Here is a 19,479-nt window from a genome sequence, read left to right on the forward strand (position 1 = left end):
CGGTTGGTTGGTAATGATATTATTGTTAAACTCTCCCCGAGAATCGAGTCTCCGGTGTTTCCTGAAACGAGATTAGAATTGACGCGACGGTTCCAAGGCGTACCGCGCGTCGCGGTGCAGCTTCTGGATTACGTCCAGAGAAACGAAACAGATTCGGAGCAACAAGTGCACACGGGTGCAGGTGCGTGCAGACGCGTACAGGTGCACACCGTTCCCTCCGCGAGGGTGGCCTGCTCGAAGGTGTGTATGGGAAACTACCACGTGAGCCGGGGCTAATATCGGCTTCGACATTTTTATCAGCTTGTTCCCATGGCCCTTTATGGCACCAGTAGCACCATGAACAACGATTACACCGACGCGGATCGTCTATGTGAAGGCACTTGACTGCCAGATGACCCGTCGTGCTCGCGCGATAACCTAAAAGGCGTCCATGGCTTCGCTCAAGCTGTCAGAACTCACCTATTTATAAATGCCATTTCGCCATATTTTTGTTTTATCGATCTGGATCGCCGCCGGTGAATTATCTCTCGCGACACCGCGGAAAAATCCTCACCTTGAACTTTCGGACGCGGATTTTTCGGCATTTTATTTATCAATTGGACGTCTCACCGGTGCACTATTCGGTTAGTTACGAGATACAGTTTATAGTGTAGTTACGAGATCAAGCGTGTTCGAATAATGAAATAGATGTTCAAATTATCAATACTTCAGACTCAAATCTCAAGTGAAGATCTCCAATTGTATATAATCAATTTGTTGGTATCACCCTCGAATCTAGTGGATGCTTGTTAAATTCTAACGAAATAACTTGAAAAGAAGAAAGTGTGATAAAGGAAGGAAGCACCGATTACCGGAAGCATGAAGAAGAATCGGCTCGAAATCACGTAAACTTAATACTTTATTGTCATTTGTTTCATTGGCGCAACCAATGGCGCCGTCTCGTTCGTCGAAGACAATACAAATTCACACCTGAGATCGCATCCTTCCGATCACTCCGAAATAAACCCGCAATAATCTGCTGTAATTTCCGCCGGACCGCACCGAATACAACTTGAACGTCCCGAGCAGATTTCGAGCGACGGAAAAAAGGCGCCAGTGAATTATGAGAAACACAAGGTCTGCGGAATATACGAGGCGACCGATGTTTCCGCAAAAGCCACTTGAAGCGATTTCCGTCTAGGCCTCTTGAGCGGCGCTATTTCGAAGGGAATACCTTGCCTAACTAAAAAAAGAAAGAGAAAGGGAAAGAGAAAGAGAGAAGAGAAAATACAGCTGCCAAAAGCACGGCCTTAAACCTACGTAATTACGCCTAACTTAAAGCTATTCTATTCTTTACTCTTTGGCTATCTATTTGGTAACATAGCAAAACACTTGTCGGTTAATTAAAAAAAAATAACGTTTTCGGAACTCTCCGAACGATTTGTACAGCAACTCTGAAACGATTTCTCTATCCGCGTACCCTATCGTCTACAACCCCCCGAACTCAACTTCACAATTTCGAAGCACTAAATACGTCGGTCTCAAGATGCTCTTCTCCGTGAATTTTACCACAATCGTTGAAGATTCTGCTCCATTGGCACCTGCTCCATGTAATTGACGTACTGCATCTGATAATTAGCCGGTGCCAAGTAGTTGCCGAAGCTGTAGTCGCTGCTCGAGACGTCCATCACCGATCTGCCGTCGCTGGTGATCGGTTTCATGTCCGTCGCGAGGTTCTTCATCTCTGGAAACGGCGAAACTTCGTTGTCTTTGTACTCCGTTTTGATTTGTCTTTGACAGTCGATCGGCAGATTGTTCCTGTAGTCTGCTGTGCCGATGATGTGCTGTCTGGGCTGCAGATCGCCGTTTAAACTCGATTTTCCGCTCATGTCCGAACCGATGTCCGCTTTAAACTCGGGGCTGATGTTGGAGTCGATTCGCACGTCGCCATTGTTTGGTCGGAATTCGGGGCTGACGCGCATTTCGTTCATCCGGAAGTCGGGTTGCATCGTTACCGTTAATTCGGGCCTCATGTTCGACCAGTAAGGGTTCATCGCTGGATTGTAAGTGTCTTGCAGGTTTAGTTTCCCATCCTTGATCAACACGGGGACAGAGATCTTTTTCAACGATTGGTTCTTCATGTTTTGAGCTTGCAGTTTCTCCGCGTCCTCGATTCTCGCCCGTTTGTTCTTGTATCGTCGGTTCTGAAACCAGATTTTCACCTGTGTGCTGGTGAGCTTCAGCGTTTGAGCCAAAAGCTCTCTCTCCGGGGCGCTAAGGTATCTTTGCTGTTTGAATCTTTGCTCCAGTTCGAAGACTTGCGTCTGGAAAAATCATTCGAATCTCTTGAGATCGCGTCGATAGTTCTATTTGAAAATCTTTGAAAAAAAAAGAAGGATACTTTATTTCTCTGGAACACAGAGGTTTCGTTTAGAAGTGTAGTTACACGAATGTCAATTCGAACAAGTAATCCCAATTTTCCAATGACCGACAAAAAGCTGTCAAATAATTGTTCTCTGAACAATTATCATCGAAATAGTTGGTAAATTACCTGAGAGAAGAGCACCCTTGGCTTCCGCTTCGTCCTCTTGCCCGACTGACTTTTCCTCAACTCCGTCTTGCTCGATGTGACAACGTTGCCTGTAAAATCATCGTACAATCGTGACACCACTGCAAGAGAATTTAAAGAATAACTCTATTTACCATCCTCTATGACAGGAGGCTCCTGATACGGCGGAGCGACGTGATTCAACTGGTGAACATGATTCAAATCCGGATAATGTGGATAAGACTGCATCGACTGTTCCTTGAACTTCTCAAATTCCCATTGATTCTCTGGTACAATGTAGTTGTAATAATCTTGAGAAACGTGTTGCTGTTGCAGCTGGTGCTGATGATGAGCGACGGGGTAGGAATCCATGACGCCTAGCTGCTGATCCTCGCTGAGAATGTCGCGGACGCTGAACGGCGTTCCAGAGATCGAGGAAGGCAACATTCTAATACATTCTCATAATTTTCGAATCTTCCGAACAATAAAGTCCACTGAAACTTTCATAAACGATCAAACTACTGAAACGTCGACGAGCCAAGGAGTCCTCGAAATATCCGACAGCAATATCCGCGCTCGTTCGATTCACTCGCGTAGTTCTTTAGTCCACCGATTCCTGGACAGTTCGGATCAAGTGGCCTCTCTCAAATTCAAATTGAAATTGCCAAAAAGTTCCAATCGCAACATCGAAGTGTCTCTCGCAGAGCCTCGTGTTGCGATTCAACTGAAAATAATCCGAATGACCTGAAAGTTCACAAAACCTCTACGAACACTTGACAGAAACACCATCGGTAAGTACCATCGATGTCGCGGTTCAAGTTTCCATCGATTCTGAACGATCTTTTTCGTCGAGCCCTTGAATCGCACTCGAAACGTAATAAACGCGGGGGACGCGTATCGTCGGAACAATAAAACCCCGTACCGAGCTCGTTACGGCCCCGTTGACACTCGCTCGGACTAGTTTCGGCAAGTCCGCGTGACAGTTAAACGTCAAACTGGGGGATGGTCACGGTTGAACGATCAGGCCGGAGGGCAGACGTGTAATGTGACTTGCTCTTCCGAGGGAGTCAAGTGTTGGTCTCATGGTGCTGGAGCACCGCCGCGGCCGGTCCACGTCCGTGTGCGCGCGTGTCTGTGCGTTGCCCACTGGCTGCGTCTTCGAACCAACATTTTTACCAGCTCACCCAACTCTCCACGGGGTGGTCGAGGCTCGAGGTTGCCTGATTGGAGACTTTGATTCACCCCCACGCGACCTATGTCACTTTTGGGATTCGTTGGGACCACTGGTAGGTGTGGTGACGAGACGGATTTCGGACTTTTCGGGGATTTTTTGGGAACCTGGGGGATGAATCTTCGAATCTCTGTGTTAAGACCAAGCAAATCTTGCGGCTAAAACGTGGTTTTCGGTAGAGACCGCTCTTTACAAGATGATACAGAATCTATTAAGTTTCAAATACGTATCTACACTCGAAGCAGTAGCGATTTGCATTTGATCGCGAACCGATCCGGTTCACAACACCTTCTTCCTTTAACAAGAATATGTACTATCGATCAAAGTTATTCCTAGTTTTTCTCTTAATTATCCTGCAAAGAAACAAAAGGGAAAAATGATAAAGTGTCTTTGATTCGGAACGTTCTGTTCGTTGGTTCTCGAAAAGAGCAGCGAAGGGGTGAAATACGACGGATGATTCGGGCTCTCGAGGAAAAAAAGAAAGAGAAAAGTAGAATGCAAGCTCGCGACGCGTAATAATTAGGAGGATCGGAAGTGCAGCAGGAGGCGATTAACGGGATGGCAAATCGGTTTTTGCCTTTAGGTTGGGACGGCCATAACGCGGTGACTAACGTTGGGGCGGAGGAGGAGACCGAAGGCCCGCCTATGCCTGTACAACCGAACCAATCCAGACATACCGCGAACGACGCTTCTAAAACCGGCGATTAAATCGTGATCCGCTCGATTACCGCCTTCTATCATTTTATTAGCCTGCTCTCGTTCCTGGCTCGACGAAAATGGTACAGCGCAAGGGTGGAGCTTACGCGGCCGTATCTTCGTCGCATTAACTTTCAATTATCTCGGATTTGATCGTTAACGAACATCGTTCTTCAAATCAATTCGCAATCCCTTCGATTGATCTTTTAATCGCAGAGTTTTCTGTGCCCCTCCAGTTGCCGATTCTCTGGTATTTTCGACTATTCTGTCTGCAAACTCGCAACCTTCTGCTCGATCCGCCCATCGAACTTTCTACTATTTTATCGTTTTTAATAGACTTTATACATACGAATCGACAGCAGTCACGAATCGGTGAAGGGTTTCGATTTCGGAGCTGGATCGCTCGTAGAACGGGAACGTTAAGGAAAACAAAACAATCCATTTTTCTCAGTGAAAAGCACCAGGACGAGTTCCTCGGGGGCCCTTTTTCCTACTCTGCAACATCGGCGAGTCGAAAGTAACATTCTCCAGACGCGCATTTTGAACTGCCGCGCCGGGAACCCTTGACGCCTGTGGTTGGAATTCGAAAAATCGCCTCCTTTAAGTGGTAGCATCCTGCCCTCTCCGCTTCAATTTTTGCAGAAATTTTCGGCTCGCCGACGATTCATTCTTTTCGAACAGAATTCTTCTGTTTCATATTTCTCTCGTTCTCTATGCGCGCTCTTGCGATCTATTTCGCGCCTATCTACTATTTGGACAACACGCTACGTCATATTACGCTAGGCCGTTTAATAATAGGTGACAGTTTTTCGATCGCTCTCTAGATTGCGCAGCTATTTCTTTTCGCACGACTCGTCGCCCCTAATCTAATCGTTCGCACCGCATGAAAAACGCATGCCCTACAATATTAATTTCAATTATCTCGAATGGAAGAGGAAATCTCGTTTTATTAAAGTTGTAATAATGTGTAATCAGATTTTACCGTTGCTCGCCGTCGAGCAGAATCTCGAGAAGATATTTAGAATGTAAATCGTATAACCACCGTGTAAAAAACCAGTGAGTTACTCATTCGCTCTTTTGGTACTCCGATTAACCCTAGTAGCCCAAGAGTCTTTTTACAGTAGACACTCAAAGGTTTCCAATTTACATTTACGACACACTCCAGCATTATGTTGCACTTCTAACGTGCCGTTTCATTGATCTCGTAAATTAATCACGGTAATAAACGTAATCCAACAGCTAACAACTATCTTTATACCGTTCGCGAAGAATCGAAACAAAGTTTACAATCGACCATCGTCGTTTTCTTATCTTCTCTTCGTCGACGTTCTCCTCCATATTGCGCGAACGATCTTGTTATTTTTATAGACGTATCGTTCAATGATAGAATATTATTAATAGAAGTGACGAAATAGTTTGAAAATTTCATCGCGGAGGAAGGTGTTCTACGGCTCATCTTTTTAGGATGGCAAACACTGGGAATGGGAATTCTCGCTATCGGGATGAATGAAAACCACGATTAATCCGTTCACGGTTGATACGCGTGTTTATTATTTCGTGGCGAGTCTCATTGAACGTACGTACAATCACAGAGAAGCGGCGCGTGCGTGAACCGCGAGGGTACGGTGTGGTGCATGGTAGGCGCCAAGAGATACCGAGGCGCCTTCTTAATTGTGGGAAAGCGCCGCCGGCGTCTGGAGGACCCAGCGTCGTGTGAAGCCGCCGCGGTCCACGGCCGACCAATTTTTAAACAAATTCTTCGTTTAGGGATCGTTGCACCGGCACTTTCCGTCTTTCTGGAGAATTTCCGAAAGCGCTGTTTTAGAAAAGCCCAGCCTTTCCACTATTTCCGTGGCCGTTTTCGATTTCGCGCCACTGCGAGGATTCGCGCAGACGCGTACGTACGCGCATACCTAGGTGCGACAGGAATATCGTTATAGTCGAAACTTTCATTAGAATCGAGTTGTGCAATGTGGTGTCCAGTTGCAGGCACGGGTCCGTCGACGCTGGCCCGGCACAAAAGGACCCTTTGTGCCGTCGCCTCGCGTCTAAATAGCCGCATGTGGAGTCGGATGGCCTATCCATGTACAAGTTTATAGAAAAATCCCGTGGCAACGGTGGCGTATCTTCTGCTTCAGGCTCGTGGGGGGTCAAATGCCGCCCATGGCGTCCACGGTGGCTGGCTCTGCGCTCTTTTCCAGGATCTGCGCCCTGTCACCGCTTATACCGTTCGCTACGTGACCAACGATCGGACAATGGACCGACAGACGAGCGACGGGTATCGATTCGACCGGAAGGAGTCTTCCGACTTCTCCCCGTTCCCTCTCTTGCCCCCCTTTTCTCGGGCACCGCGTCATCGGACTCCGAGACGCCGGGTTGCATATAATTTGCACGGAATCGGCGATACGCGACCCGGTTGCAGCTTTCCAACGTTCCCTTCGTTTCTTAATAGTCCACTGTTCCGAGTTATTCGCTTTTATCGCTTCGAAGAGAAAATCTATCCGTGGCATTCGCGGCAGTCGAATACTCGGAGAAGTTGTATACCCGTAATCATGAAATAGTGTCCTCGTTGTATTCGTTTGCTCGATTCTACCCTAATAGATTTCAATGCTGTGCACTGTGGTCTCGGTGAAATAATAAATCAGCCGATGAAACGGTGTCGCTAAGTCACGTAAAAAAATAGGTAGAATCGTTGTAAAGTACAGCAGGGTACGCTAATCGAAGCATCTGGATCTCTGCGGGTTCTGGTCCGCAGAACCGGAAACACGATAATCGACATCATTCTACCGGAACAAAAGACTCGAGACTCAAAATATTGCTTCCTCTTCCTGTTCCCGATTCGGCAACAATGCAAAAGCTCCGTCGATTAGTGCGCGTTACGACGACAAATGTTTTACAACAACGACGTTGCGCTGTAAAAAATGTAAAATGTAAACGTGCTCGACGGAGAAAAAAAGAGGAATGGGAAAGTCGGGGGTCGAGGGTCGGGCGAATTACAAGGCGTACAAGTGTTCGACAGGGGACCGTGCGGCCATTGTGTCGAAAGAAGACAAGCCCGACAGAACGTTTCTGCACTTATGTAGGCAGAGCGCACAGCGTTGGGAAGACTTTCGTCGTTTTCTCACGAGTGGGCCCAGACAATTGCGTGGATCTGGATGTCTAGACGGGCGCATCCCTCCTTTTATTTCCTACGTTGCAACCGAAAACGCAGACACATTTGCCAGAAACTTCGCCCGCGTTTTCGATAAGGTCGTCCGCTTTCTTCCTGGGAACTATTTTTTTCACTTCCATACCGCACCACCCTCTTCGACGGTATTGCGTCGCTTTCCTGTCGCTGGGACAGTGGGACGCCTGCAATCTATACATTTTTCTTCTACCTTGTATAGGTACATGTAAAGGAATCACTGGAAATTCTTCGATCTTTTAACGGAATAAAGAAGTTTTGGCGCGATCGCGATTGTCGGACGACGGTCGATAAACGATTACGCGAAAGGGAATATCTGTCTCGATTCTCTTCCCAAATAGACAGGAGGGGTCGCGACAGTTTTCTATTCATTTTCGCGTAAAAGTATCTAGATCGATGCAACAGATTTCTTTCTAAAATCGAAACGAAGCTGGGGAAACGATGTAAATGGAAAGAAGAACGAGTCATTCGAAGAGTTAATTGCGCGAGAATGGAACGCGTTACGCGTCAACTTATTTATAACCGTGGGTACGAACGCTGCAGGCATCGGTAGCGAACAACCGGGTAATTGGATCGCTATCCGACGTCTTCTATTTGTTGTTCAAAACTTAAATACTGAGACAGGGATGATCCGTGTGTTCTGGTAAACATCACGTCGCGGCCTCGACGTATCTTCGACGCTGACCACGCGGGAACCGAGCTACCGCCATTGTTCTTAACGCGACACAATTTACGACGACGCGACGCGACGCTTCTTTTCACCGTGCCTCTCCTGAAACGCTCGAACGAGAAAATAAACAAATAATCTATGCGGTAATATGTTCTCTGACAGCTTCCCTTCGATCGTTTACATTCTCGTCGATTAACCGCGACGTCCAATTAACTCGTAATTTATCGGTGGAAAGTTGGTCTTGTAAAATGTCAATTCAGTTTCAGCAATCTTATTACAATGTTACTTCGATTAATAATTAAGTGAGAGAAAAGATACTCATCGTGTAAGGAGAATAAAATGAAACGGTTCAAAGACAGATATATTCCGAATCTATTCGATTCTCTTCTTCACTATTTTTTAGTATAATCCTTTGTTGCAATTGAAAAGGGTTAAACACCGCAATTGAGAAATCAGTGCAATGTACGTACACCGACTACGAGTCGGTACTATTTCCAGAGTTCTTGGAAAAAATCTGTAATTTTCAAGAGGCCGGAACAGCGAAGGCCCATTAATAAATTTCACGTCGAACGAAGACACGCTCCGGCCCGTTTCTTTCTGTGGGAAAAAAAGGAAAGCGTGTCTATGGCAGCACTTGAAGATAATTCCCATCCTTGAATTACCTTACTGGAACCTTGTGTCAACAAACTCCCTTCGTTTCTAGCGCGATTCCTCGGCCCTTGAATCGTTCGTTCCTAGAGGCTACAGATAACCGTCCTTCGTCCATCATTATTTCTCGTTCTCGAGAATAATTCAAGCTGCATGCATTTACCCGCGTAATTAACGAATAACCAAACGAACAGTATTTCCCGGACAGTTCAAAGTTTTTGAATTTTTCATTTTTCATTTTTCATTTTTCATTTTTCGATTAATGTACTATGAATGTGATACGTAAGATTTTACAGTGAATGGTAAATAAATGAAAACTTTTCTAATTTTGCAATACGAATATATCCAGAATAGTTGAAACTAACTTACCTTACCTACCGAAGGTAAAATAGAGAATGACTAAAGAGATAATACTCTGGGTACCGCACCGACCGCGGATAAGGTAGATTGGATATCTTGTGCACAGACTCAAGATACATACAGACTGTGCGTACAATGTATTTCGCTGTCCACTGTTCTACTATACCCTCTGTTCATTTATAAAACTACTCAACTAATAATCATGATCGCACGTATAAATCGTATAAAATAAGATTTGTATCGACGAATCGTTAGAGAAAGTAACTTCCAATCCACTGGGAAACCTAAAATATAGTATTGTCGGCACTGTCGATAGGATCGAACGGGACACCGAAATGGTACGGGGGTCTCGAGAGCCCGAAGCCCTAACCAAAAATTTCCACGAGACGCAACGTCTGTGCGTGTCTCTTAAGTCTGTGTTTGCATTAAAATCCAATTGGAGATCGGAGAGTTAACGTTGCATCAGTATCATTGCAAATTGTTTGATATGTGTACGAGTGATTTTTGGAGGAACATAAAAGTTAGATAACCTACGGAAAACGAGTATTTACGATAAAGAAATTCTGGGTGTAGCATGTGAATCGCGTTTGAACGGTAACGACGAATGGGAAAGTAAACAAGCTAACGAGCAGTCGTTTGGCGTTCGTACTGGAAAAACTTGTCAATCATAACCTCCGTGTTGTGATTCTTTTCAGATGTTTTCTGTGAAATGTGTAAGAAGCGTCAAGCACTATCCATTATTGAATCTCCTGTCGAGGAATTGTTATTCCCGACGTAGCGATAAAAATACGAACACGCAGAAAATGGTGAAAGCGGATGGCGAGAATTTGGATGGTATATTGTTACTAATCGAGGAGATGGCTTGAATGCTTACGCCGTATACGGTTCGGCAAACAGTTCGAAACACCTTCGCGTTTTGCTTGCTGATTTTAGATATGGATGGGTCCGTACTTGGTATGAACTCCAACTGGGAATTGCTAACTCCTAGAGGATTCCGATTTTACCTACCTGGAAGCGTCGGACCTGGCTGGTCCGATGTAACCACCACAGCTCAGGTGAGAACCCAGATGCTTAACTTTTCCAACAACGACGAACAACAACGGGTTTGTACAGACTATTTGGAAAAACGACCAGCCCGCCGGACCGGTAGGTCGACAGCTAACGACAAGTGGCCAAAGCTACAATGCACCGTTCAGGAATGTCCATTGTTATTGAGAAAAGGTACAGAGGAATTATTTCCTGGATGTCTGGACGCTGGCTCGCCTCAGCTCACCATAATTACTATTTGTCAGAGAATCGGTTGTAGAGCGTCTAGGTGGAGCAGAGAAATGGAAATAGAAAGAGTCGCAAAATACGTGAGTGTTCATCGATTAATTCTAATCGACGACGAGCAGTCGGAATCGTTGAACCAGCTTTCCCTTTGTTCTCGGTAGTTTGTGTTGGCGGCGCACGATATTTGCTCCAAGTTAAAGATGATCGGATATTGGGCCGATTTCATCAATCCGTTCAGTGGGCAGCCGCACTTGAACTTGCAAAAGAATAGCACTTTGTACGAGACGGATGAGCGTTTTCGTTGCTTAGGATTTAAAATAGTACATAGGAAGAATTGTAAAGTGATATTACACGAGGATAACGAAAAAAATTTCATAGGTGAGTAGGGAGATGTACGGTTTATATTGGAAAGATTGCAAAACGAATCACCGGCTCTCGTTAAACTCTCGATTAAGATGGAGCGACAATTCACTCTGTACATTGCAGGAAGTCTCTACACTACAGCGCCAGCGAGTACGGCTCTTTTGAGGGAGTTACTGCGCGATTACGATTTCGTGAGTCTCCACGAATTTCAATGAAGCGAATAATCTCGGTAGAGTGTTGTGTGGTTGCTGCGTTTCATGTTGCCGAGGGAATTCTGTATAGATTTCAAAAGAAATAATATCATTAGAAACCGTTCACAGGCAGTGTTCTTCCCTATCTCGTAGCACATTGTCGATCGTCGTCATCTTCGTCGAAATTTCACTCGCTCTTTTACCTCTTTTACCTCTTTTACCTCTTTTACCTCTTTTACCTCTTTTACCTCTTTTCACGTTGCTGCTTTACACTTTACAGAGATACATGTAATTAAGGTAATACGCGTGATTAAATAGCGTAAAAGTTTCTATTGAATCGTAGGTAACTAATACCACCGGCAGAAGAAACGTCCGATACTTTTGGTACGCGCGCGTGTGCGTAGCCTAAAGAACGCGATGCGAAAGATTCTTAAGAAGAGGAAACTTTGGCCTCGTAGCTCGCAACGAGATATCCCGGGTGCATCGCTTGAAAATACGCGATACGCGTTCGACTATAGTGTCTAGGATAAATCGGAACTGAAGGGGATCCGTTGGATACAGAAGAATACGGAAATCGATTCACGCGCCGAAAGGAAAGACCGTCAGTCGACTTCCAATTTTCGAAACGATCCAGGGATGCCGCTCAAATCGTCGTTGGAGGAAAACCGACAATCGTCCGAGGATATTTCTATGTACATGTCGTCGAGCGCCTTTATTCCGTCTCTTTGGGCTCTCAAGTTCTTCTTGAACTCGGCTGAAAAAATGTAAGAACGAGACGTGAATAGGTTTCTCGCGAGTCCGAACGATATCGCGGAAACGAGAATGTACGTACCGATCATTTCGGAGAGCGGAACTTCTCCGCCGTATTCTTTTGGTAAAATCGTTGGATCGATCGCATCCTTTAATTCTTCGAGGCATTTGTGCACCTGATCGAGAACAGAACGAAATTATTCGGATTGGAGAAGTTCGAGACGGTTTGCGAACGCGAATAGCGGAAGAAGGATTGAAGGAAATATACGTAGGGACGTACCGAGATCCGGGCTTTCAGCTTGTCGTTTAGCAGCGAGATAGCAAATTCGATGATTTTGTTCGCGCAACTTGGAATATTGACGAAATGCGTTTCCTTGTGCCTCATGGGCGTACTGTTCTGAATGCATCGCAACATGTTACGTATATCGGTGAGAGACCAGGCGCTCAAATGACCCATCGTCAGTCCGGATTCGTCGTTGACGTGCGTGTATCCGCGAATCTGATTCTCCTCGTCGTCCATTAGAGCCTCCACCACGAGACTGTGGGCCCGAGCCATTTGCGCGGAAGTGTATCTGTACGGATCGAAACGGCCTTAAACAGAGCGGAAAGGTGTACGAGTCAGCAGGGTATTTCTATCGAAAGGTCTCTATGTAGCTGCCGATACTTACCTGCGCAAGAGAGTATCACGCGTCGACCGTGGCGATCTCGCCGAGGCAACGGTATCAAATAGCCGGCGTCCACGATAGCTTCGATATCCGGGTCTTCGATGTCCAGATTCTGGAACCAGTTCGGGTACACTTGCCTAATGGTCAGATATCGTTCGAGCATTTCTTGCGCCAGCGGCAAACTGAATTTCTTCGTTCGGAGAAATCTCAGGAGGAAAGGTGCATCGGTTCTGCACCGTTTTATATTCGGATGCTTGCCGATCCACTGTCTAAACTGATCCAACGCCTGTTTCTTGATCGCGTCGTCCTCCCGCAGCTCTTCCCGAGCGATCAGTTTCGTCGATTCCGACAAGGAACAGCCGTAGTCGTGTTCTTCCACCGAGTTGGCCATCCTCGCAGTGCCTCGTTCCTTTGCCCTATTTGCCCCTCTTCGTCTCTCCGTTCGGCCGGCCGTCGGTCCGTCGCCCCGTCGCCTTCCTCGAAACACCACCGATCACTGTCGTTCGAATTTCTCCGGGAGCCGACGCGGCCCGCGTTTTCAGACCCCTCTTCCCTTTTTATCGACGTCGCGTCCTCGTTTTGCTCGTTCGAATTTCACGCGAGTTCTGGACGGTTACGAGACCCGACGAGTTCTCTTACGCCATTCTACGATTCGTCGTCCAAGAGAAAGTCCGGCACCGATGCACGCGCCAGAGAACAGTTGTCCTCGCGATTCTTCGCCGCGCTTTCTATTACGAGCGAGGGAACGAGCGGGCGAGCGAACTCGCGCGCGCGCGCACTCCTTCGCCTCGCACTGTTCGCGTGTAGCCGGTCGTCTCCTTTCGGGTCCCGTTAGTTTCGAGCGATTCTCGAAATTCACATTTCTCTTCTAAATATCAGGATTTTCCTTCGTTCGGCACACTTCGCGGAACCGCGTCTAATCACAGAATTCGTTTAAACGAGCATTCCTTCGGATCGTTCTACTTACTCCACGAACGAAGCTGACACAATTTCGATCGGGATCGCGTCGGAAGAAAACGAATAAGATGTTCGTTGTATAGGATCTACAGACACGTACATGCGAGTACACGCGTACGTATATACGGCCAAGTCGACAAACCTGGAGCTCCTGCTAGACCGACTTTGAGCAAAGTAACTTGAGCTCGTTTGCTCGGTCAATTAATTTAACGCGTCGCTCTTACCGGTGTTACCGCCTCGTTGCACAGCTCGCGCAGCAGGAAGAACTCTTCCCCTCGTGTCTTGCGTTTTTCTTCCGTTTCTGGCGTCGAATCGATATCGTTTTCCCGATGCGAACCGCGACTATTCCAATTTCGAAAACTATCGGTCTCTGCCTTTCGGTTCGTTCGAGGAATCGGCCGTATCTGTCGCGCGACGATCGTGCTCGCGATCGAAATCCTCGGATTTTCATACGGGCGAAAAGGTTGGCCGAGAAACGAACCAGCGACCAATCGAAGATTCACTTTCTTCTCGTAATCTTACAGGTTACTTTCACCGTGGCTCCACTTTTGATCGGTTCGATGACTATCGAGGCTGTACCCCGTTTTTTTCACTATCTTCCGAATGGAAAGGACCTCGGACCTTGAATTTCGGTGGAGAATCGGTGGGCTGCGCGGCGCGTCCTGCAGCTCCTTCTCTCGGACTACCCCAAGGATCGTGCAATCGAGTAAAATCGTTTCCCTTGCACGGTCTACTCGGGATTTTTCTGAAATTTCCACGATACTTCCAGCAATTGCCGCTCGATCGACTTGCTTTTACTTACCTCGGTACTCGTCACACTTTTCGAACGTTGTAAACGCTTCCGCTACGGTCTACGGTGTACGGTATATGCTCTGCGGACTACAGTACGGTCGCGCGCGTTACGCGTTACGCGTTACGCGTTACAGCGTTTCTTTGCATACGCTCGATTGCGCAATCGATCGTGTGTCGCGACGTTCCCGGTCTAGGTGAAAGTTGCGCTTCGGCTGCACTAGAGATATATGTTCCGTACCCTTCCGCGCTTTCTCGAGCAGTCTCCGCGCGTGTCGATCGAACGAACGATTCGTTTGAAAATCGTTCAGATGCAAGGAGGATGGGCGACGAGAAAAGAATCGAGACATTTCGTTTCGTTTCGAACAACATGTAATTAGCATACAACTTACGCGTAGATGCGTATACGGATACGCATATGCATACTCGGGGAGAATAACGTTGATCGAGTTGGAGAAAATGGAATCGGAACGGGGGCGATTTTCCGGACTCGATCGGCGAACGTGTAAATATACGTGGTATCTCATTGGCATTCGTTCGACGAAACGCGATGCGTCGAATCCGGTGTCGGTCTCGGAAGAAAACGCGTGATCCTTTCCGTACACGGTGGGTGTACCGCGGGGATTTTCGCGGATGCGCGTTGAACGGACTCGCCTGGGGCCGCACGCGAAAGGAGAGAAAGGAGAAAAAGGAGAGAAAGGGGGGAGAGCCTCCCAGCTGCCTCTTCCGTTTTTCGTCGTCCCGTTTCGTTCTCCGAGAAGGGGAGAACCGAGAAGAGCGCGCGTCTCGAACGGTCGTCGAATCATCTGAGGATAACATTATCGAACGTCAGGTCCCTGCTGTCGCGCTGCGCAGTCGATTTCTTGAACGGATTCCAAGGTAACTTTTTGGTCACGTGAGCGGTCGTGACGGACCCGGCGGGACTCGGCTGGCCGGAGGAGACGCCGGAAGAGCTGCTCGCGGAGACGCTTCCTTTATCCTGTTGATTGGCCTTGCCCGGCCTCTGGAACGAGTAAATCTCGTTAGTCGAACGATCGTGGTCTCGCCGTTCTCGCTGTCGCGCTCACCTTCAAGTAATTTCTGTCCATCGGCGTGACGAGTTTCAAGTTGATAAAGTCTCCGGATTGTTTTATCAGGCGCACCACCTGTTCGTGAGAAGCCCACTTTACGTCTTTGTCGCCGATGCCGACTATGAAATCGCCTTCCTTCATCCCACCCAACTGAAAGAGCGGCGAAACGCGGCAGAATGAAAGAAACGCGATCTTACGTTACGGAATTAGACGGGACCGGAGGGGCGGAGTTGCTTACGTCGGCCAACGAGTTGTGATCCACCGCCGCGACGATCACGGGAGCGTCACCGCGGACGCTGAAACCGAACCCCTCGCCGTCGGGACCCCTCTGGAGCTGTATCAGCCGTGGCGCGGTCCAGTGTCTTTTGGCCGAGAATATAGCTACCGGGCCCAACGACCTGAACAGATCGTCCACACCGTGCTGCCCGAAGTCCGGATGCGTGATGTTCAGTTGAAACTTGGTGGAAGCTGCTTCCGAAGAGAACGACGTTGCGAGTAGCGGGGACAGAATCGAGGAATTCTCGGGACAGTAGTTTCGGATCGATCCTTCTTACCAACGATATCCGGAGGATCCAGCAGCCCTCGGAAATCCTCCTCGTCGCCGATGGCGTTGTAGCTGTCAACGGTAGAGTCTTGTACACCTTTCAGGACCTTGGCCAGCGGTTGCTTGGCTTTCAAGTCCCTGCACATCCGTTGCAGCCTCTGGCTCTCCTCGTGAAGGACCAGCGCCTCTCTGAGATGCGCTTTTCCTGTGTAAACGGTCGATTATCGAACGAACGCGGAACGAAAGACGCCGAGCGTTGTACGCCGATACACACCCAACATTTTCTTCTCGTTCTCGTCGCGCGGCACGCTCGCGTCCAGCTGCGTTTTACCGTCGCTCTTTTGGGCATGCTCGAGCGCGAGCTTGGTCTCTGCGCGCCATTCGCCGATCGGACGCTCGAACAAACCGAGCGCGAGGTGCTTGTGCGCCAGAGCCAAGTGATGTTCGCGTTTCACCAGAATCAGCGAAATCCACGTCTCCGGAACGTAATCCCGGACCGGCTCGCGCGAGATCAGTCCGTGAACCTCGTTGTAAACCGCTGCCACCTAGGCGATCGGAAAGCGTCTCGGATAAAAATACTTTTACTCTCGACGGATTTACTTGTTAAACGATCGATGGCTGCGCGCCTATCGTTCGACGACGACGATCTGCGCTTACTTGCGATGCTTCCTGCGCTAGATCCAGGGACACGTCGACGTTTCTCCCCTCGGCCGACTGAAGTTCCAGCTTCTCGAACAGACATTCTCTCGCTTGGGCCTGAAAACCACCAATGGTCGCGTATCGATCGTTTCGTTTTCGTCGTTGGCGCAAACTCGAATCGTTCGAAGAAATTGCAAAGAAGTTGCAGAGAAATTGCTAAGAAATTGGACGACGCGGTTACCAGCATCAGTTGGACGAGCATCTCGAGCATGTCCGGACCGAGATCCATGCTTGGCGCGTTCGTAAAGTTTTCGTGTATGTAACGAAATGTACCGGCGGCTCTGAGGAACGCGTCGATCGCCTGATCCAGTCCTCGCGCGGACCGGCGATCCTGCTTCGCGGCCAACTGCGTGTACAGCGCTCCGGCGTTGAACAGCACCGAAGCCTTCTCGAACGCGACCGTTCGCTGGCAGCTTGGCACTCCCGTTAACGAGTCGAACCACTCGAAGTAGATGCCAAGGCTGCGATCGGGGGGGAAGAATCGACGCTCGACAAAGTACAGCTGATTGTAGTAGCGCAGCAACAGCGCGATGCCAGCCGCGTCTCTGGTCGGCGTCCGAGTCGCCTGGAAAGGTAAGCGTCGTTCTCGCGAATAACCAAAGATTCCTCCACCGTTGCTCGCGCGCGAGCATCCAAGTCCGCTCACCTGTCTGGTTTCCATCAGATCCGCGATAGCTTCCTCGTATCTTCCTCCATCTTCGCTGTAGTGTTCGAGAATGAAGTCCTGCGGAACACGATGGCGGAACAACGCTTTAGAAACTGAACGACGCGTTAAGTCGATAATCGTCGCTGCTTGGCAACCGTAAACCTAGGGGAGAACTTTGCTAGGAGAATCGCTCGCGTTTGCCGCGAGCTACGAGAGACGATTTTTCAAGATATCGAGGACATGACCAGAATCACGCTCGATCTCATACGAAAACGGTCCGAGCACAACGAAGGCGACATCGCGACGCTCGAAGAGATTGCTCTACACCAAGAGAACATCGAGAAAATCGAACTGCTGGGTCGCGTCTGTAAGGATTTGAAGATTTTGCTGCTGCAAAACAACCTGATCGCGAAGCTCGAGAATCTGAGCAGACTGAAGAGTCTCGAGTATCTGAATCTAGCATTGAACAACATCGAACATATCGAGAACCTCGAACAACTGGAGAGTTTGAAGAAGCTAGACCTGACGGTGAACTTTATCGGCGATCTACGGGGCATCCAGAAGTTGAGGTAAACGATGAACGTTTGCGTTTGCTAATTTCACACTTGAATCCGCTCGCATCCACGCCTGAATCGCGTCCTTTCTTCCCTGACAGATGCAACGAGAATTTGGAACAACTGTTTTTGATGGGGAATCCATGCGCAGACTACACAGGGTACAGGGATTACGCGATAGCCACGTTGACGCAGTTGAGAGAACTGGATGGATTGCCCATCGAGAGATCCGATCGCATCAAAGCGTTGCAGATTTACTCGGCGACCGAGGGAGAGATCGTCAGAAGTTACGGCGAGTACAGGAGAACGAGGGAAAAGGAAATCGGCGCTGGAAACACGGGAACAGAGGTTTTCAATTCGGATGGGAACGTGGAGGAGAATACAAGCGAGGGCGAACAAGAAAACGAACAGTTTTGGAAACGAGTTAGTCGTCACACACCGGAAGAGCGCGTAGCGATCGCCGAGCGGGCTTTGCGAAGAGAGGAGCGAGCAAACGAACGGAGAAAGGAACCGCGAACCGTCCACGAGCCGAAATTGTTCAATTCCGAGGGGAAACCGTATAACGTGAACCAACCGAAGGTGCCCTTCAAGCTGAACGACGAGGAACGCGATGTCGTGGTTTTAGAGGTTTCGGTGTACAAGTACCTGGACACCGATTACGTCCACGTAGACGTGCATCCCGATTACGTTCGGGTCGCGATCAAAGGAAAGATATTGCAGCTGACTTTACCCTGCGAGGTATCGGTGGAAGCCAGCGAAGCCCGGAGAAACGCGATAAACGGTAAGTTGGCGATAACCATGCCGCGGCTGAGTCCGTTGCCGATTCTCGGCCAGAGAGATTCCGAGCGTAGCGGCAAGTTGATCGGCGCGGAGGATAAACGTGGCTCGAGGACCAGAGAACGATTCTCGACGACGATGCGACAATACTTGGAGATCGGTCCAGCCGCGGAGCATCCGGATTTCTCGAGAACGATCGCCGAGCGATCCGGGTACGGCGAAGAGCACCGGCCAGACGAACATTGGAACGATTCGGAGATTCCGGCGTTGGAATAACGGGCGCGCGGTGGCGACCTTGTTACGCTCACCTTGAATGGATCTCGAAAGTCGATATCTTTGGTTTCCTTTAATCCCAGGGGTATCATCGGCATCGCCGGTTCCACGCTGAAAAGAAAGAGGCGCCGAGTCGTGAACCGATTCTTTGGTTATTTCGCTGGTTTAACCTTTGACCACCGACCTGTCGACGTTCTGGTAAAGTTCCACCGAACTGTTCAACTCGGCGAGCTGTTCCTTGAGCAGTTGCAAGTTCGAGTTGACGAAGCTTAGCTCCAAGGCAACCGTTTCCCGTAGTTTCCTGTTCGTGGTCGCCCTGAAAGGCAAACGATCGTAAAGAAGGGGAATGTGTGTTGGGGTTCGTTCGCGTCGCTTACTTGAACAGATTCTCCGCGCCAGCTCGAAGCCGCAGCTCCTTGTTGATCTCTTGGTTGAGTTTGCTTCGCTTGTTCTGCAGCTTGCCCCGGCAAGTGGCAACCCGTGGATCGGAGCCCTGCACGTAAAACGATTCTGGTAGGAATACTTGTTTTATCGAGATGCACGACGGAACGAGGAAACGTGAGAGAAAAGTTGGAGAGCGACAGGAACGCGACCGGAGGCGGAGAAGACGGAG

The 19,479-nt window shown here is 48.6% G+C and overlaps 5 protein-coding genes across 6 annotated transcripts; 2 read left to right on the top strand and 3 right to left on the bottom strand.

Annotated features, from left to right (window-relative positions):
* Nucleotides 1-1,544: 1,544 nt before the first annotated feature.
* LOC116429954 (homeobox protein Nkx-2.5) lies at nucleotides 1,545-3,115 on the bottom strand. The gene is made up of 3 exons (XM_031983519.2): nucleotides 2,683-3,115; nucleotides 2,531-2,619; nucleotides 1,545-2,303 (listed from the first exon to the last, which is right to left on the bottom strand). Exons 1-3 carry the CDS (start codon nucleotides 2,972-2,974, stop codon nucleotides 1,545-1,547), a joined length of 1,140 nt encoding a protein of 379 aa, XP_031839379.1. The 5' UTR covers nucleotides 2,975-3,115.
* Nucleotides 3,116-9,490: 6,375 nt separating this feature from the next.
* Nucleotides 9,491-11,268, top strand: LOC116429917 (cobalamin trafficking protein CblD). Of its 2 annotated transcripts, none has more exons than XM_031983447.2 (5): nucleotides 9,491-9,928; nucleotides 10,012-10,150; nucleotides 10,250-10,671; nucleotides 10,750-10,966; nucleotides 11,075-11,268. In XM_031983447.2, exons 2-5 carry the CDS (start codon nucleotides 10,012-10,014, stop codon nucleotides 11,164-11,166), a joined length of 870 nt encoding a protein of 289 aa, XP_031839307.2. In that variant the 5' UTR covers nucleotides 9,491-9,928; the 3' UTR covers nucleotides 11,167-11,268. The 2 variants fall into 2 exon arrangements, with proteins under 2 accessions (XP_031839307.2, XP_031839306.2); XM_031983446.2 differs by having other exon boundaries at nucleotides 9,497-9,910.
* A 101-nt stretch (nucleotides 11,269-11,369) lies between these two features.
* LOC116429919 (clavesin-2) lies at nucleotides 11,370-14,300 on the bottom strand. Its single transcript, XM_031983450.2, has 4 exons — nucleotides 12,561-14,300; nucleotides 12,173-12,483; nucleotides 11,975-12,068; nucleotides 11,370-11,896 (listed from the first exon to the last, which is right to left on the bottom strand). Exons 1-4 carry the CDS (start codon nucleotides 12,946-12,948, stop codon nucleotides 11,745-11,747), a joined length of 945 nt encoding a protein of 314 aa, XP_031839310.1. The 5' UTR covers nucleotides 12,949-14,300; the 3' UTR covers nucleotides 11,370-11,744.
* Nucleotides 14,301-14,644: 344 nt separating this feature from the next.
* Rhp (GTP-Rho-binding protein rhophilin) lies at nucleotides 14,645-18,834 on the bottom strand. The gene is made up of 9 exons (XM_076365092.1): nucleotides 18,547-18,834; nucleotides 17,263-17,340; nucleotides 16,798-17,181; nucleotides 16,575-16,673; nucleotides 16,192-16,462; nucleotides 15,928-16,122; nucleotides 15,612-15,844; nucleotides 15,371-15,523; nucleotides 14,645-15,306 (listed from the first exon to the last, which is right to left on the bottom strand). The coding sequence occupies exons 2-9, from the start codon at nucleotides 17,275-17,277 to the stop codon at nucleotides 15,106-15,108; spliced, it is 1,551 nt and encodes a 516-aa protein (XP_076221207.1). The 5' UTR covers nucleotides 17,278-17,340; nucleotides 18,547-18,834; the 3' UTR covers nucleotides 14,645-15,105.
* On the top strand, nucleotides 17,232-19,028 carry tilB (touch insensitive larva B). Its single transcript, XM_076365093.1, has 2 exons — nucleotides 17,232-17,831; nucleotides 17,918-19,028. The coding sequence occupies exons 1-2, from the start codon at nucleotides 17,503-17,505 to the stop codon at nucleotides 18,867-18,869; spliced, it is 1,281 nt and encodes a 426-aa protein (XP_076221208.1). The 5' UTR covers nucleotides 17,232-17,502; the 3' UTR covers nucleotides 18,870-19,028.
* The last annotated feature ends 451 nt before the right edge of the window (nucleotides 19,029-19,479 follow it).

Source organism: Nomia melanderi, chromosome 2 (assembly GCF_051020985.1).
Source record: "Nomia melanderi isolate GNS246 chromosome 2, iyNomMela1, whole genome shotgun sequence".
Lineage (NCBI taxonomy): Eukaryota > Metazoa > Arthropoda > Insecta > Hymenoptera > Halictidae > Nomia > Nomia melanderi.

Coding starts and splice junctions, on each gene's coding strand:
- Rhp (XM_076365092.1), bottom strand. Junction 16,674..16,797: donor TGCTCGTCCAACTGATGCTG/GTAACCGCGTCG, acceptor GGTGGTTTTCAG/GCCCAAGCGAGAGAATGTCT. Junction 15,307..15,370: donor TGGACAGAAATTACTTGAAG/GTGAGCGCGACA, acceptor TACTCGTTCCAG/AGGCCGGGCAAGGCCAATCA.
- LOC116429954 (XM_031983519.2), bottom strand. CDS start 2,974: ATGTTGCCTTCCTCGATCTCTGGAACGCCGTTCAGCGTCCGCGACATT. Junction 2,620..2,682: donor GCCTCCTGTCATAGAGGATG/GTAAATAGAGTT, acceptor ATGATTTTACAG/GCAACGTTGTCACATCGAGC. Junction 2,304..2,530: donor CAAGGGTGCTCTTCTCTCAG/GTAATTTACCAA, acceptor TGATTTTTCCAG/ACGCAAGTCTTCGAACTGGA.
- LOC116429917 (XM_031983447.2), top strand. CDS start 10,012: ATGTTTTCTGTGAAATGTGTAAGAAGCGTCAAGCACTATCCATTATTG. Junction 10,151..10,249: donor GGATGGCGAGAATTTGGATG/GTATATTGTTAC, acceptor TGCTGATTTTAG/ATATGGATGGGTCCGTACTT. Junction 10,967..11,074: donor TAACGAAAAAAATTTCATAG/GTGAGTAGGGAG, acceptor TGTACATTGCAG/GAAGTCTCTACACTACAGCG.
- LOC116429919 (XM_031983450.2), bottom strand. CDS start 12,948: ATGGCCAACTCGGTGGAAGAACACGACTACGGCTGTTCCTTGTCGGAA. Junction 12,069..12,172: donor AGCTGAAAGCCCGGATCTCG/GTACGTCCCTAC, acceptor GTTCTCGATCAG/GTGCACAAATGCCTCGAAGA. Junction 11,897..11,974: donor TCCGCTCTCCGAAATGATCG/GTACGTACATTC, acceptor ACATTTTTTCAG/CCGAGTTCAAGAAGAACTTG.
- tilB (XM_076365093.1), top strand. CDS start 17,503: ATGACCAGAATCACGCTCGATCTCATACGAAAACGGTCCGAGCACAAC. Junction 17,832..17,917: donor CGGGGCATCCAGAAGTTGAG/GTAAACGATGAA, acceptor CTTCCCTGACAG/ATGCAACGAGAATTTGGAAC.